Source organism: Conger conger, chromosome 10 (genome assembly GCF_963514075.1).
Source record: "Conger conger chromosome 10, fConCon1.1, whole genome shotgun sequence".
NCBI lineage: Eukaryota > Metazoa > Chordata > Actinopteri > Anguilliformes > Congridae > Conger > Conger conger.
In genome coordinates, this window is record NC_083769.1 from 31,568,151 (window position 1) to 31,582,466 (window position 14,316).

General features: G+C 49.6%; 1 protein-coding gene across 2 annotated transcripts in view; it reads right to left on the reverse strand.

Moving 5' to 3' along the window:
* The window catches only part of nol4lb (nucleolar protein 4-like b), a 97,003-nt gene that overhangs the window by 69,874 nt on the left and 12,813 nt on the right, over positions 1–14,316 (reverse strand). For both annotated transcript variants that reach the window (XM_061257899.1, XM_061257900.1), the window contains exons 2-3: positions 5,951–6,106; positions 2,530–2,641 (exon numbers count right to left, since the gene is read on the reverse strand). In XM_061257899.1, the coding sequence (XP_061113883.1) occupies positions 2,530–2,641; positions 5,951–6,106 (268 nt within the window). The remainder of the gene's footprint in view (positions 1–2,529; positions 2,642–5,950; positions 6,107–14,316) is intronic.

Below are 14,316 nucleotides of genomic sequence, written 5' to 3' on the forward strand. Positions count from 1 at the left end.
CATTAATTCCATCTTAACTACTACACCGGTCTGGCCAGTCAGAACTGGTTCCTCCCTAATTTTCCTTCCAGTTTTCTCTGCAAAGCGTCATCGTAACAGCGTCTCTGTAAAAAAAAAGCTGTGGCGGGGCCTGTAGCGGCCAGGCCAGGGCGGCCTGTAGCGTAGTGGTTAAGGTAAATGACTGGGACACGCAGGGTCGGTGGTTCTAATCCCTGTAGCTACTATAAGATCCGCCCAGCCGTTGGGCCCTTGAGCAAGGCCCTTAACCCTGCATTGCTCCAGGGGAGGATTGTCTCCTGCTTAAACTAATAAACTGTACGTCGCTCTGGATAAGAGCGTCTGCCAAATGCCAATAATGTAATGTAAAAAAAAAAGCACTCTTAAAATAAAATAGAAATGAATTGAATATTGCGAGCTTAGAGAGAGGGAGGCTAAATTGCACTGAGGTCTCCCGGGCTCATGAGAGCACCTCCCTGCCAGGGAGCCGTGGGCCGTGGCTGTTATCCGTGTCCACTAGAGGGACGGGGGCCGAGTGTTCAGTGCAGAGATCCAGCACTGAAAAACGCCCCCTCAGCCTCCGTCTCCATTCGTTTCACTGGCGTTGGGTACTGGAATAGATTCATAAAGCCTGGTCTTTTCACACAGTCGTTAATGTTGAGCTATTTAAACACAATCAGCACTGAGGACTGTGTGTGCAGTGCAGGCTGTATGAAGCCGGGTGCCCACACAGGCACGCGCTGGGTAGGCTTTGTGTGGAGCAGAGTGAAGATGATGTTAAGAGGGTGGTGCGGGGGGGGGGGGGGGGGGGTAGTCTTACCCTGGTGTGGGCTAAAGGATAGGCGCTCGAGGAGGTTTGGGCTCCAGAGCACTCTGATGCACCCCTTATGCAGCGCACCGTACATAATGTCCCGTTTCCTATCTACACCCCCACCAAGACTGACCGAGCGTCATTCTGACGTTGTGTTTACTGTGCACTGAGTCAGTGCTGATACGACCTGCCATTCTCACAGCACTGTACGCTGGTCTGCCCTGTCAGAAAGAATACATTTGTAAAAGCGAGATGTTTGAGAAATCGGGTGTCCTGAGAGAGTCCCCCATGCCTGGGGCACAGAACCCACCCCAGGCCCCACATCAGCCCCTATCAATCAATCACAGCAAACATCCGTCAATCCCCCACTGGGCACACCTTCCACACAGACCAGCGATCAATAATCAATAATCACCCCTCCAGTCATTTACTCCTGCGCGTTCATTCACTTTTTCATTCTGCGTTTATGAATATTCTCCTTCACAGATTTAGACATTTAGTGACATTCAGACATCAGTGACGACCGAGAAATATTCCTCAAGTAGGATAAGCAGCGTGATTTATTACATTATAAGCGGCTTTACCAACCCGGCAAAATACTGCTACTGTAGGGAGGAAAGACCGATATTAATTAGCACTTGTGGCGATTAAAAACAGCCTGTGTACTGTAATTAATTGTTTAATAATTCAGTGGTGAACTTTAGACTGGGTGGCTTAGGCAGACAGAGCAGAGTGAAGGGACCCCCATGGGGCAGGCAGCCAATTAGCTGCTCTCTTCTGCGACACTCTGCGTTAGTTCAACATTGACACAATGCCCTGACAGGGCTTCCATCAGGCCTGGAGATGTTCCTCCATGCTGTTTACCCAACAGTCACTACACAATTCCCGCTTTATTTTCTTATTCCTCTTGGAATAAAGAAGGAAGTGCCACACTTGTGCTTGTTTGAGAAGGAGGGGGTGGGGCAGTGTAAATACTGTCACACACATAGAGGTGTGACATCAGCATCTGTGGGCAAGCCGCTATTTCCGCACTCCTCTTAACTGCCCACTGGTCCGAGACACGCTGTAGCTGTTCAACAATGCAACTGGGGAAGTATAAGGTCTCTTCATCAAAATTATGTGTTGACAGCTGAGTAACTGCGCTGTAATAACTGTAATAATTGCAGAGTTTTATTGAGGAGTTTCTAAAAATGACACTATATTTGAGGAGGAATGCATTTGCATTCTCAAACACAAAACCTAATGACGTAATCCACAGACGTGCGCTAACCGCCCCTGCTGGTGAAACTCCTGATATCAGCCGCCTCCTAGCTGAGTGTAACTACAGCAACACCTCCAAGAGACTGCCTGCTGAGACTCAAACAAGCTCATCAATATCAATACCAAGGTTAAGATTATCTGAACTACAAACTACAGTCATGCATTCAAAAGATACACCTCTCCAAATGCATTACACAGCTGCAGCTCCCTTCAGCAGCTTTCCAGTTACTATAGATTTTGTCATTTCAAAATAAAAGTTCAAGGGGTTTTATTTCTAAATAAAAGTTCAATACAACTAAAATGAATAAAGTGAATACAAATTTATGCCTCGTATGATGGCGAAACTCAGCCCGTTCTGTATGAATATGGAGTTATTTGCGTGGAGTGTCTGTGATAAGGCCTGGATTATGGCCGGTTGCTGTGTATCGGTAATGCGCTTGACTTTGGGCCCGGGTCAGTACCTTTGAACTCGGCCCCGCTGGGGTTGATGTGCATCCTCTTCTGACACTCCCCGCAGCTCATCAGGAAACGGGTCACCGCCTCCCTGGGCAGGAAAGCGTACGTCTCCGCGATCTGAGAAAAGGGGGGGACGGGGGACTGCATCATCACAGCAGTGAACACTCCACTTACAGTATGATCAGCATCGAACAATGTTAACACAAGGGAGAGAAATGGAGAAAAGTGAAGATTCGCATCATACACGGACGGTGTGAAACGCTGCGGTGTTAATATGCAGGTGCACGACGGCGTCTGTGTTGAGCGTACGGAAATGAAACGGTAGGCGACCCCGATAGCTTTTGTCTAATTCCCCTGTGAGAGCCCCCGCGTGCTCAGGCCATGTCCTGAGACCATGGCAGACCTGGCGACCCCCCGCCAAGGCACACAAACCAAATAAAGGAGCACTAATGGCTGCAAACCTTTGTCACAGTTGGGGGGTAAATGTCATTCTAGCGCTGCGTGGTCTAAAGTGAAAAAAAAATGTCTCTCTTCACTTCTCTTTCTCCCCTCTCCCTCTTCTCCTTTTCCCACTTGTGTGTGTGTGGTGTGTATGTGTGTGCGTGTGCCCGTATGTGTGTGTGTGTGCGTGCATGAGTGTGCCCGTATGTGTGTGTGTGTGCCCGTATGTGTGTGTGTGTGTGGTGTGTATGTGTGTGTGCATGTGTGTGCGTGTGCCCGTATGCGTGTGTGTGCGCGTGTGAGTGTGCCCGTATGTGTGTGTGTCTGTGTATGCAGGGGCCAGCAGGTATCTGCGAGAGTATGCACACATATGTGTGTGGCTCTGTGTTAAAGCTCCAGTTCTGTGTGTGCTCCAGAATAAAAACCAGAGAAATGTCAGTCACAGCCGTTGGTGAATAACTCTCCCACTCCTCCTTATCATTTCTCAGGGACTGGGCTGGAGTGTATTAGTAGGAGTGCTGCGACCAGTGACCACAGACAGCGAGGTTAATCTGACAGACACAGCAGTTCACAGGCAGGCAGAGTGCTCTCCATCACAAAACAGGGTTAGAGTTAGGAGAGAAAACAACAAGATGGGTATATAAGAGTGCTATGACAATAAAGCTAATTATTTCAGAATTATCAAATGATTAAACAGCCATGTTGTGGCCAGCTTGCAGTAGAGTCCCTTCAGTACTGGCTAACACTGCTAACTGAGCCCAGAGGCTGGCTCGTGCACATGCCCCCTCCCCCTCCCACCCCTGACAGGAGCCCAACCGTCCCGGGCGTCTCTTCACCGCCCCCCCCCCCCTCCGTCCTCCCTCCCCACCTCCTCTCTCCCCCCTGCTGGCATCCCCTTAAACGCGACCTTCATGCAACCCTGGCAGGGCAGCAGAGTGCAGAGGACATGCGTACGTACGCCTCCCTTTCCCCCGGGGCTTTCGATAACAACCCGCTGCCGTGCCAGGAGGGGCCCCAAACCGGCCGCCCCATCCCGACAGCGCCCCCCTGCGGCTCAGCCTTCGGGGCGGCAGTGCACAGTCAGAGCACCGTATCAAGGCCTCGATAAGGCAGCATCTATGGGGCCGTGAGACAGGGCACAGGAGGAGGCTATGAGGGGGCTAAGAGTGGCAGGAAGGGAAAAACACAGAAGCTCTCAGTGCTGGAGGCAGAGACAGCTCTGAAAATGGAACAATGTTCACAGCTGAAAATAGGAGGCTCACGATAGCCTGCTGTTAAAGGGGAGGAGAGGGGTGCTGGGCGAATACGTAGGAAACAGGCCTAGCCCAGGGAGTTCCATAACGACCAGTAAAAGTGACACAGCAAACACCTTGAATCAATATGAAAAGCCTCTGCAAATGACCCATAGCCGATAATCACTATTCTAACCTTCAACATAATCCCACATGTCAGGTATGGCACTAGCAGTGCATGTGAATTATTCATAGGAGAGGTGCAGTTATGCTATTTCAACAGAAGAGGGCAGGATTTCTGGCACAGACAGTGAAGAGAACTATGAGTGAATAATGGAATTTAAATATTTCATTGAATTTTGTGGCACAACTTCAATGGCGCCACTTTCATTTTTCGAAATGAAACTTTGAAAGAAATGTGGCGCAATATGCCCTAGATTGGACTCTGGCCTCCTTGGCCACCCATAATCTAAATATTTCTAGTCTTCAGCTGTTGCTTTCTCCAAAAAACCAAAAGCTCAATAGTTGACACAGAAAAAATGTCTTTGTTGTGACCGGAGGTCAAGCTCTCACAAGAATCCAATATCCTCCCTCCCTCTTTTAATCAAAAGTGAGAAACGTTTCCTTTCACACAAACCAAATGAAAATCACAGCAACTTTTCACATTCTTCCTGTTTCAAATACAAAAGATAAAGAGAAATGTTTTCAAAATGTAGGACGGGTGGCCGCGCCGTCCTCGCGCCGCGCGTCTGCCTTTATTTGATTCGGCTGATTTCAGGGATAAAGTGCCCTCCCCTCCCGGTCCCTATCTCCCATTCCACCTCAATAAACACCAGCAAATACGGCCACAATAGACACGGGGAATGCACATGTAAAGTGGGCGGAAATGCGGGATATTGTTGACTCATTAGAAGCCGGTCGTAATCAATGGCTTCGTATCAGCTAAAAATAAGTGCTCCTGCCAATCATCCACCTCATGTAAGAAAGGGAGAGGACGGGAGAGGCAGCTGAAGCATCTGCATGGCTCAGAGCTTGGGCCGGGCTGAAGCACATCCCCTGTGGGACGGCAGCAGATTGAAGCCTTAAATAGAGAACATAAGGCCGGCTGGCTGTGATCTCACGGGCCGACAAATACAATGTGAAATTCTGAAGAAAAGTAAGAGGAAAGAAAAATGAGGGATATTGAAAATAAAGGCAATGGGTATTCGTTAATTAAACAACGCTCGATTCACAGGAGACATGTTGAAGAAGACAGAAGAAATATGGATAAGACAGAGATGTAAAGGAAGGGAGAATGGAGGAGTAAGATAAGGGGCCGCAGTGAATGTAAAGTCAGTGAGGAAGGGGCAGGTAGAGAGGGATAGAGAGAGGGAGAATGGAGGAGTAGCATAAGGGGCCACAGTGAATGTAAAGTCAGTCAGGAAGGGGCAGGTAGAGAGGGATAGAGAGAGAGGGAGAATGGAGGAGTAACATAAGGGGCCACAGTGACTGTAAAGTCAGTCAGGAAGGGGTAGGTAGAGAGGGATAGAGAGAGAGGGAGAATGGAGGAGTAACATGAGGGGCCACAGTGAATGTAAAGTCAGTCAGGAAGGGGCAGGTAGAGAGGGATAGAGAGAGAGAGGGAGAATGGAGGAGTGACATAAGGGGCCACAGTGAATGTAAAGTCAGTCAGGAGGGGGCAGGTAGAGAGGGATAGAGAGAGAGAGGGAGAATGGAGGTCTAATGTTAGGCCCGGTCAGGTAGTCCATCTCACCGCTTTGTAAGTCTTCTTTTGTCCGGCGTGTTTGGGCGCTTTCCCAGGGTCAGCGCTGATCTCCACGTGCATGGCGTAGATGATGTCAAAGAAGTCCTCCACCACCGCCACCCTCTTCAGGGAGGAACTATCCTGAGCCGAGCCCCCGTCCACACACTGCAAGAGAGAGAAGCCCATCACCCTACCGCTCTAACAGGCCACCGCATGCTCTGCAGCCTAAAGAGGACTGCAGCGGGTCATTTCCACACTGCTCAACGCCCGTGCTGGGAAATACACAACACATAACCGTTCGGCATCACTTTCCTTGTCCGCAGAGCATTTGCTCATAGAAAAATGCTCGGAGGCGATTCAGCGAAATGAAGGTGGTGTTCCCGTTTCACAATGGCTGGGATGAGCGCTAGCAGTTATAGCAGCACTTATAACGTTCACAGTGCTAGTGTCCGAGTGCGATTCTGTGCGACTATAATAGTCCTCAAAAATGACAAGTTCTCTGAATCCATCTCCCCTTTGCTAATGGAATATCAATGACATAAATATAGTGGGAGAATAAATAAATAACAGCCAGTGGTATACATACCAAACCTTTCAACCGCTACTGGCTTTTGTTGTTTTCTGCGGTGTTTTGTCAATAGCAGCTGAATGGACCTGTATTTTTATCCAAAACCAACAATCCAGGCAAACTGCACACCGCACAACAAATGGTTCCTCAAGCAATATCAACACCACAGCATATCTAAACTCCATGAGAAAACATTTTAAACTGATACCGTACATATAACGTCATGTCTTTAGTTGTATTATTCTTGTAAATCAGTTAATTAATAATGTATTAATCCCCTTTGCAAATAAAACCAGGCAGAGGTTTGCAAGCCAAACAGTGGCATCTGGCTAAATGACTTGGTTTTAAAGAGAATATTACAGATGATCAAAATGTAAGTGAATCAGGACATCATCCAATTATATTATCATTATAAAACAATTACATTCCTTGCATGGCGTGTCTTCAATAAAAAAGAAAAAAATTGCTTTACTTTGCAGTTTAATACTAATGATGAAAAATAAGACTATGAACAAACAGACCACTCTGGCACCCTGCTTTCCATAAGGCAAACCTTGTTGCCATGGAAACTACAGCCGACCTCTCGGGCAGGTGTGTGGGGCAGCAGGTCACATGACACAGATGGCTGCACCTAGTAAAACTTGAATTGCTACAACGGTCACGACAGTGAGGGCCATCTGATTTACACACGCTTCAAACCCACACAGGAAAAAACATATCCACTCTCCTTTTCTCTCTTGTCCTTTGTTTCCTTTTGCCTTCCTTCCTCCCCCCTCTATCTGTCTCTCTCACTTCTTTTTTCACCCTTTCAATAGCTCATTCTTGCCTTTGCCAGTCCTTAAAATCTTTCTTATGAAATATAAAACAGATTTTGTATTGTGCACTGATAAAGCAACACATCACTGTCTTGTGTTTTTCTGTACTTCTCTACTTAGTGTTCCACAGGACGAGGGCCAAATTGGGAGCAGGGAGGAGGGGTGTCTGGGAACAGTGAGAGAGAGAGTACGAGACCGACCCTTTCTCATTATTCTGTAAACCCTGCTCCTTTGGCAGCCATTAGTGGGCAGAACAGCAAGAAAGTCAATCCACCAACAGGCAACTCTCCTTTCCCTTTCTCCCTCTCCCTCTCCCTCTGCCTCTCCAGCACTCTCCCTCCCTCTCTCCCGAGTGTGCCAGGTAATGAGGGTTGCCATGGCAGCACGGCACAGCTTACAGAAAGGGTAGGCTTTAATTCAGCCCTCTCCAGCCACTGTGCTAATGTGGGCTTTTATCATAATAATCAATTATTATTATTATTATTATTATTATTATTATTATTTTAATATGTATTATATTGTTGGTATTATTATTGTATTATCATTTTTTCTATTAATTCTAATGCTGTTTAAGAAAGCAACGCTCCATGTTGGTATAACATTTGAAGGCTTCACTAGCGATCTCTCTCAGTTGGTTGCCCGATGAGGAAATGGCAGCAGCCTTCAGGAGAGGGGACACGTGCGCGGCCCCCGCCAGAGTGACCGGGACAGATGATGCGGTGATGATGCTGCCTCCCCCGGCCCACCCCCACGGTTGCGGGGCACATCAGCGGAGCGGGACAGGACTGCCCTGACAGGAGGAGCCCCAGCGCACAGATATGTGGGGCAGGGGGGGGAGGGGGGGCCTTCAGGCGAAGCGGCCAGGACAGAGGCTTCGCCTGCGCTGGGTCAAAGTCGAGCACTGAGCGTCCCTGCCGAGGGCTAGCCCGAGCGCTAACCGTCCCTGCCGCGCGCCAGAGTGCTAACCATCCCAGTCAGGTGCATGCCCGAATGCTAACCATCCCTGCAGAGCGCTAGCCCGAGCGCTAACCGTCCCTGCCGAGCGCCAGAGTGCTAACCATCCCAGTCAGGCGCTAGCCCGAATGCTAACCATCCCTGCAGAGCGCTAGCCCGAGCGCTAACCGTCTCTACCCAGCGCTAGCCTCCATCAGAGCAGGGGTCACAAATTGACGTTCCACGCCCGTACGCGTCAAACATAAGACTGCAAGCAGCGCAGCACCCTACGCACTCGGGTAGTCTCACAGAGTGATTCAGAGTCGCACACGGCCTTCTCACAGCACACATGCTGAAAAACACACGTGTTCCATTCAGTCACAGGGAGCAGCGAATGAACAGAACGAAGGGAGGAGAAAATGAGAAAGCAAACGTCTTCGCAAACGCTCAAATAGTCTTTAATAGACAACAAAACAACCGCTGAGCTCCGGCCGCTAATGCACTCTGTCACCCCTGCGAGTCCGTCCTCAGGTATCTCCCTCCCAGGCCTTCTATTCCTGCCAAACTGCCCTCCTCCCTCTCTCTCTCCTACCCTCCTCTCTATCCCTCCCTCCCTCCCTCCCTCCCTCCCTCCCTCCCTCCCTCCTGCTCTCTCTCTCTCCCACCCCGCTCTGCCTCACTGCTGAACCTGGAGGCCCCTGTTGTCCCTGACTGCATAGAATAATTACAGTCCCCACCCACCCCACCCACCCCACCTCCCTACTCTCACTCCTCCGTCCCGTTCCAAACAGCTCTGTTGCTAGGAGACTGGAGGGGTCGATTCTGTAAACGGCCTGCCCTCCACCCTGCCCCCCCCAGGCAGTCAGATGGAGGAGGCGGCCGATGAGGAGCGAGCAGAGGCCGGCGGACAGGCCGGCCGCCGGAGCAGCCGCTACACTGCCAGGAAAAGGTACAAACACACCCTAAATAAATAAATAAGACCACCCAGCTGATCCCACAGCAGCGAGCAGGAGCTCTGACGGCAGCTCCAGCACCACGGGGCATCTGTGCCTCACAGAACACACACGCACGCGCACACACACACACACACACACACACACACATAAACACACACACGCACACGCACACACACACACGCACACACAAGAGTACGGCTGCCATCGCTGAGTCCATGCCTCACAGAACACACACACGCACGCGCACGCACACGCACACGCACACACACACGCACATGCACATGCACACACACACGCACACACACACACACACACACACACGCACATGCACATGCACACACACACACGCACACAGCAGTGTACGGCTGCCATCGCTGCTTTCATTGTTTTATCATTAACATTTGTTTGTTGGATGGTTTATGACTTGTGGTGACATCAGCCCAGTTCATGCTGTGGGGAGGGGATGTCGTTTGCGGGAGGGACGATGGTGGAATTCAGTTCTCCCATCCTGAGCGGAGCGCATGAAAGCCGGAGGATGTGGAGCAGATCGTGTGCCACATCCCGCAGAAGCCCCCCGAATCGCCACCGTGCCCAGCCCAGCCCAGCCCAGCCCAGCCCCGGACAGACGCACAGCCAGCCCCTCTCTCTGACGGAGGCACGGCGAGCACCGATCGGCGTGACGGGGGGAGGCGTGAGCAGAGGAAGGAGGCAGGAGAGAGGGGAAACGAAAGAGAGGGGGAGGGGTGGTCCCTCAGATAACTTCATTACAAGTGTGACAATAGGTCACACTTCATGAACCTATAAACCCCAGTGGCCACATCAATAAATAAATGGGCCTTGTGTTTTAAATGAAAAAGTTACATAAGGGTTGTCTGGCTTCGCCTGCAGAGGATTTCTTTCAGCCTGAAAGGGTAAGAACAGGCTGAAATACAAAGTGTCTCTCGCTAATGCTTTCGTATTTAAGTCTCTCGCCCCCTCTCTCTCCGTCTCTCTCCCTCTCTCTCCCCCGTTCTCTCCTGCACTCTTAGTTCATAAGGCTCTTCATTATATCCACATTACCTCCAGGTTTTGCCTGCGCGCTCCTCCTCTCCCAGAGGATGATTAAATACTCCACAATCCCAATATCCCGTGGCAGATGCAACAAAGGAAGCCTCGCCATTCGATGATGGCCGCATTCATGCGCTGCCACATGTAATTCCCTGGGTCCCATTGTCACGACTCCTGTTATTGTGCTGCCATAATTAAGCCACCAGCAACACATGGAGTATAAATACACAAAAACAAGAATGGGGAAAAAAAAATAATGCACTGATAAAATATCAAGCCAAGGAACTGGATCACTGACTATGAGGTTGCGAGTATGAATCCTGAGTGGGACCTTTCTCTGATAGACGCATCCTTGCCTCATAAATAAACAAATATATGAACGGTGTAAAAAGTTCTAGTGTAAAAAGGTCGTTTTTATTAATCTGCTTGAGCCACCTGGCCTTGGACATCTGCTAGAAAAGAAACCTCAACTACAGTGAATAATAATCATTATGAATCATTACCATAATTGTTACCATTGCTGCCAATAATGATTATTGTTCTTATTCTAATTATTTATCATTAATTATCCTCAAGCTAGATCTGTCAGCCTAATTATGAAGGGTGAAATGAGTGTAGCTATAACATGCTCACGCCCAGCAGACAGACAGACAGACAGACAGACAATCAGCTGACGGCCTTAATGAGAAAGAGGAGTTTGGCTAATTATCTGGAAGCGGAGAAGGGGGCAGAGTGTGTGTGTGCAGGGAGGGGGAGGGGGCCGGGCAGGGGGGTGGGACAGGCGTGCTTTTGTCCCTTGATGGCATCCTCTCTGCCGAGGGGCGGAAGAGGAGGGCGAGGGGTGGCGGGGGGGGGGGGGGGGTAGACGTCTATTCACGAAACCTGGCTTTCTGCGTCCTGGTCTCTCCTCTCAGTGATGGCAGTGCCACACACCCCTGTCTCAGTTGGATGTACTCTCACACAAACGGATAGGAAACATAAGACAGGATATTAAGGTAAAAGAGCCATTTTACAAGCAGCCACCACGCTATGATGAACCTGGGGGAGGAGAGGCGCTGTATCCGCCTCACGGTTGGACAGGTCACTGATGGTTCCTGTCTGCCTGGGCTGCTGGGGTGAGTGTGCGTGCACGTGTGAGTGCGTGTGTGTGTGAGTGTGTGTGTGTGTGCGTGAGCGCGAGTGAAGGGTGTGTGCGCGTGTGCGTGTGTGTGTGTGTGCGCGTGTGCGTGTGTGTGTGCGTGTGTGTGCGTGTGTGTGCGTGTGTGTGTGTGCGTGTGTGTGTGAGTAGAGGAGCTCAATCCGGCTCACAGTTGGACAGGTCACTGTTTGCCTGGGCTGCTGGGGTGCAGGCGGTTAATCACACACTTACACACCAGCGCACAGAGAGAAAGCAGACCTCGCTGGTTTACACACTGTGTCAGGGAGCACATCGGGATGAATTTATGGGGCACGCAAGGCCCAGGATTACACGCGTATATTTGTGCACAAACCTGAAAACGCGGCCTTCGTATCAACAGAAATGCAGATATATGATGCTATTAAGCAGTGCACAAGACTCCGTCTGGAAACACACCAGACACTAAAATCACTCAGGAACTGGCCGGCCACAAAACAGAGCAATGTGCACAAAGCGTGCAGCCTGTGTGTTTAGTGTATTTGTTTATGTGTGTTTAGTGTGTATATGTGTATTTATGCGTGTGAGTGTGTATGTGTGCCAGCGTGTGTGAGTGAGTGAGTGAGTTGGTGAGTGAGTGAGTGGGTGGGTGAGAGCGTGTGCATATGTGTGCACCCGTGTATATGAGCAAGTGAGCGTGCATGCGTGTACAGTATATGTGCAAGCAAGTGTTTGTGTGTGTGTGAGTGTATATGAACGAGTATGTGTATGCGTATGTATGGGCTTGAGTGTGTGTGTGTGTGTGTGTGTGTGTGTGTGTGTGTGCGTGTGCGCGTATATGTTTATGCATTTGTGTGTGTGTGAGTGTATATGAACGAGTATGTGTTTGCGTATGTATGGGCTTGAGAGTGTGTGTGTGTGTGTGTGTGTGTGTGTGTGTGTGTGTGTGTGTGTGTGTGTGTGTGTGCGTGTGTGCGTGTGTGCGTATGTGTTTATGCATTTGTGTGTGTGTGAGTGTATATGTACGAGTATGTGTATGCGTATGTATGTGCTTGAGCGTATGTGTGTGGGTGTGTGTGTGTGCGTGAGTGTGTGGGTGTGTGTGCATGAGTGTGAGTGTGTGTGAGTGTGTGTGTGAGCGTGTGCGTGTGCGTGTGTGAGTGACTGTGTGAGTGAGTGAGATACACACTACAGGACTCTGCAGGCTCTGCCTTTGTGCTCCACTCTCGCAGGGTGTGTGTGGGGGGCTGCAGCTGATAATGAGGAGATGAGACGCTCTTCCTCAGTCCCTGGCAGTTGGCGGACAGGGGGGTGGAAATTGAGGCCCCAGAGCCAATTAAAAATGGTGTTAATTTCTCTTCTACTGGGAGGCAAAAAAAAACCATTCTCCATGGCAACCAGGAGACAGCAAAGGGGAGGAAAGCGGAGAGAAGCAGGCAGAGACTGTGAGACCAGGAGCAGCACAGCACCCAGCCTGCAGAACTAATCACCAGCCCAAAAACACAGGCGCGGATAATGGTGGCACGGCACGTGGAGCATGGGGGTGGGGCTGAACTACTCATCTCTGTAAAACAATAACACCAAAGAGATAGCACACACCCTCAGAGCCAGTCTCCCCAGGCCTCCAGCACGGCGGTGGGGGGTTGGGGTGCTGCATTGGGACGCACGGAAAGTCAGGAAAGGTTTATAGCAGAGTCCCAACCCCACCCCCTCCCCCCAGCCGCCTGGGATCGGAGCCAGACGACCGTCCTCACTCCCGGCACAAATAGATGTATGTTGTATTAACAATAACTTCAAAATGAATATATTTTGACTAAAATAACGCAAAAAAAAACATTTAACATTTTAACTTGAGTTGCCTGACAAATTTATCTCAAACACAGCAAGCTTCATCTCCTCAAATCTGGATAATCTTCCTCAAATCTCCTCAATTTGTATGGTGTCAATTCCCAAAATTACGGTTACGGTCCTCTCCCTTTGCAACTCTGCTTATAAACGTCCTACAGAGCAGCTCAACCATCCTCTCACACACACACACACACACACACACACACACACACACACACACATCCTACAGAGCAGCTCAACCATCCTCACACACACACACACACACACAAACACACACATCCTACAGAGCAGCACAACCATCCACACACAGCATGTTTCGTCAACATAATTTAAGCGTGACAATACTCCAATTTACTGAGGTAGTTTGACTATCATTTTTAGTCAACAGACATTTTACTTGCAGAAGTAGTAGAACATCAGATCACTTTCCCAAAACTGCGTATGTGCGAAAAACACACATTTGCAGTATGTCTTGTCCCAGAATGTTCTCTCCACGATGACACACCCAGAGCGGCAGAACCGTCCTCAGTCACACCACATCCTACAGAGCAGCAGCAGGCTAATAGGAGGCCCCACACCACAGAAACACACGGGAAGTGGGGCACCCGCCTGTGTGTGTTATGTGTGCATGTGTGTGCATCTGCATACCTTCTCTAATCTAAGCACTGCCAGTCTTATGGCTACCTGTAGACAGCCAAGTGCTGGGGGGGACAATTCTTAATTGAAGAAAACACACATCAAAGTTAGCGCATTGCGGCTTCATTGAGCCACAGAGTGCCACAATATTACCCAACAGTCATAGAGAGCAATAACTGACAGATACAAGAATAAAAACTGGCATTATGACATGCTGTGACCAGACATTCTGGCCCAGGCAAACGTTAACACAACGTGCGGTGACATTGCACCTAATCTGGGGGAATGAGGAATTGTAGGCCTAATAATGATTATTCTGCCAAATACCACATAACAGTCGATTAGTCATATCAAGTGTTCATTGTTGTCCTCTCAACTAATGCTGCTGCAATGCTATAAGCTGGTATTGAGCTTGTCAGAGTTGAGCATAGTTCTGTCAGTAGAAAAGGACTACTACA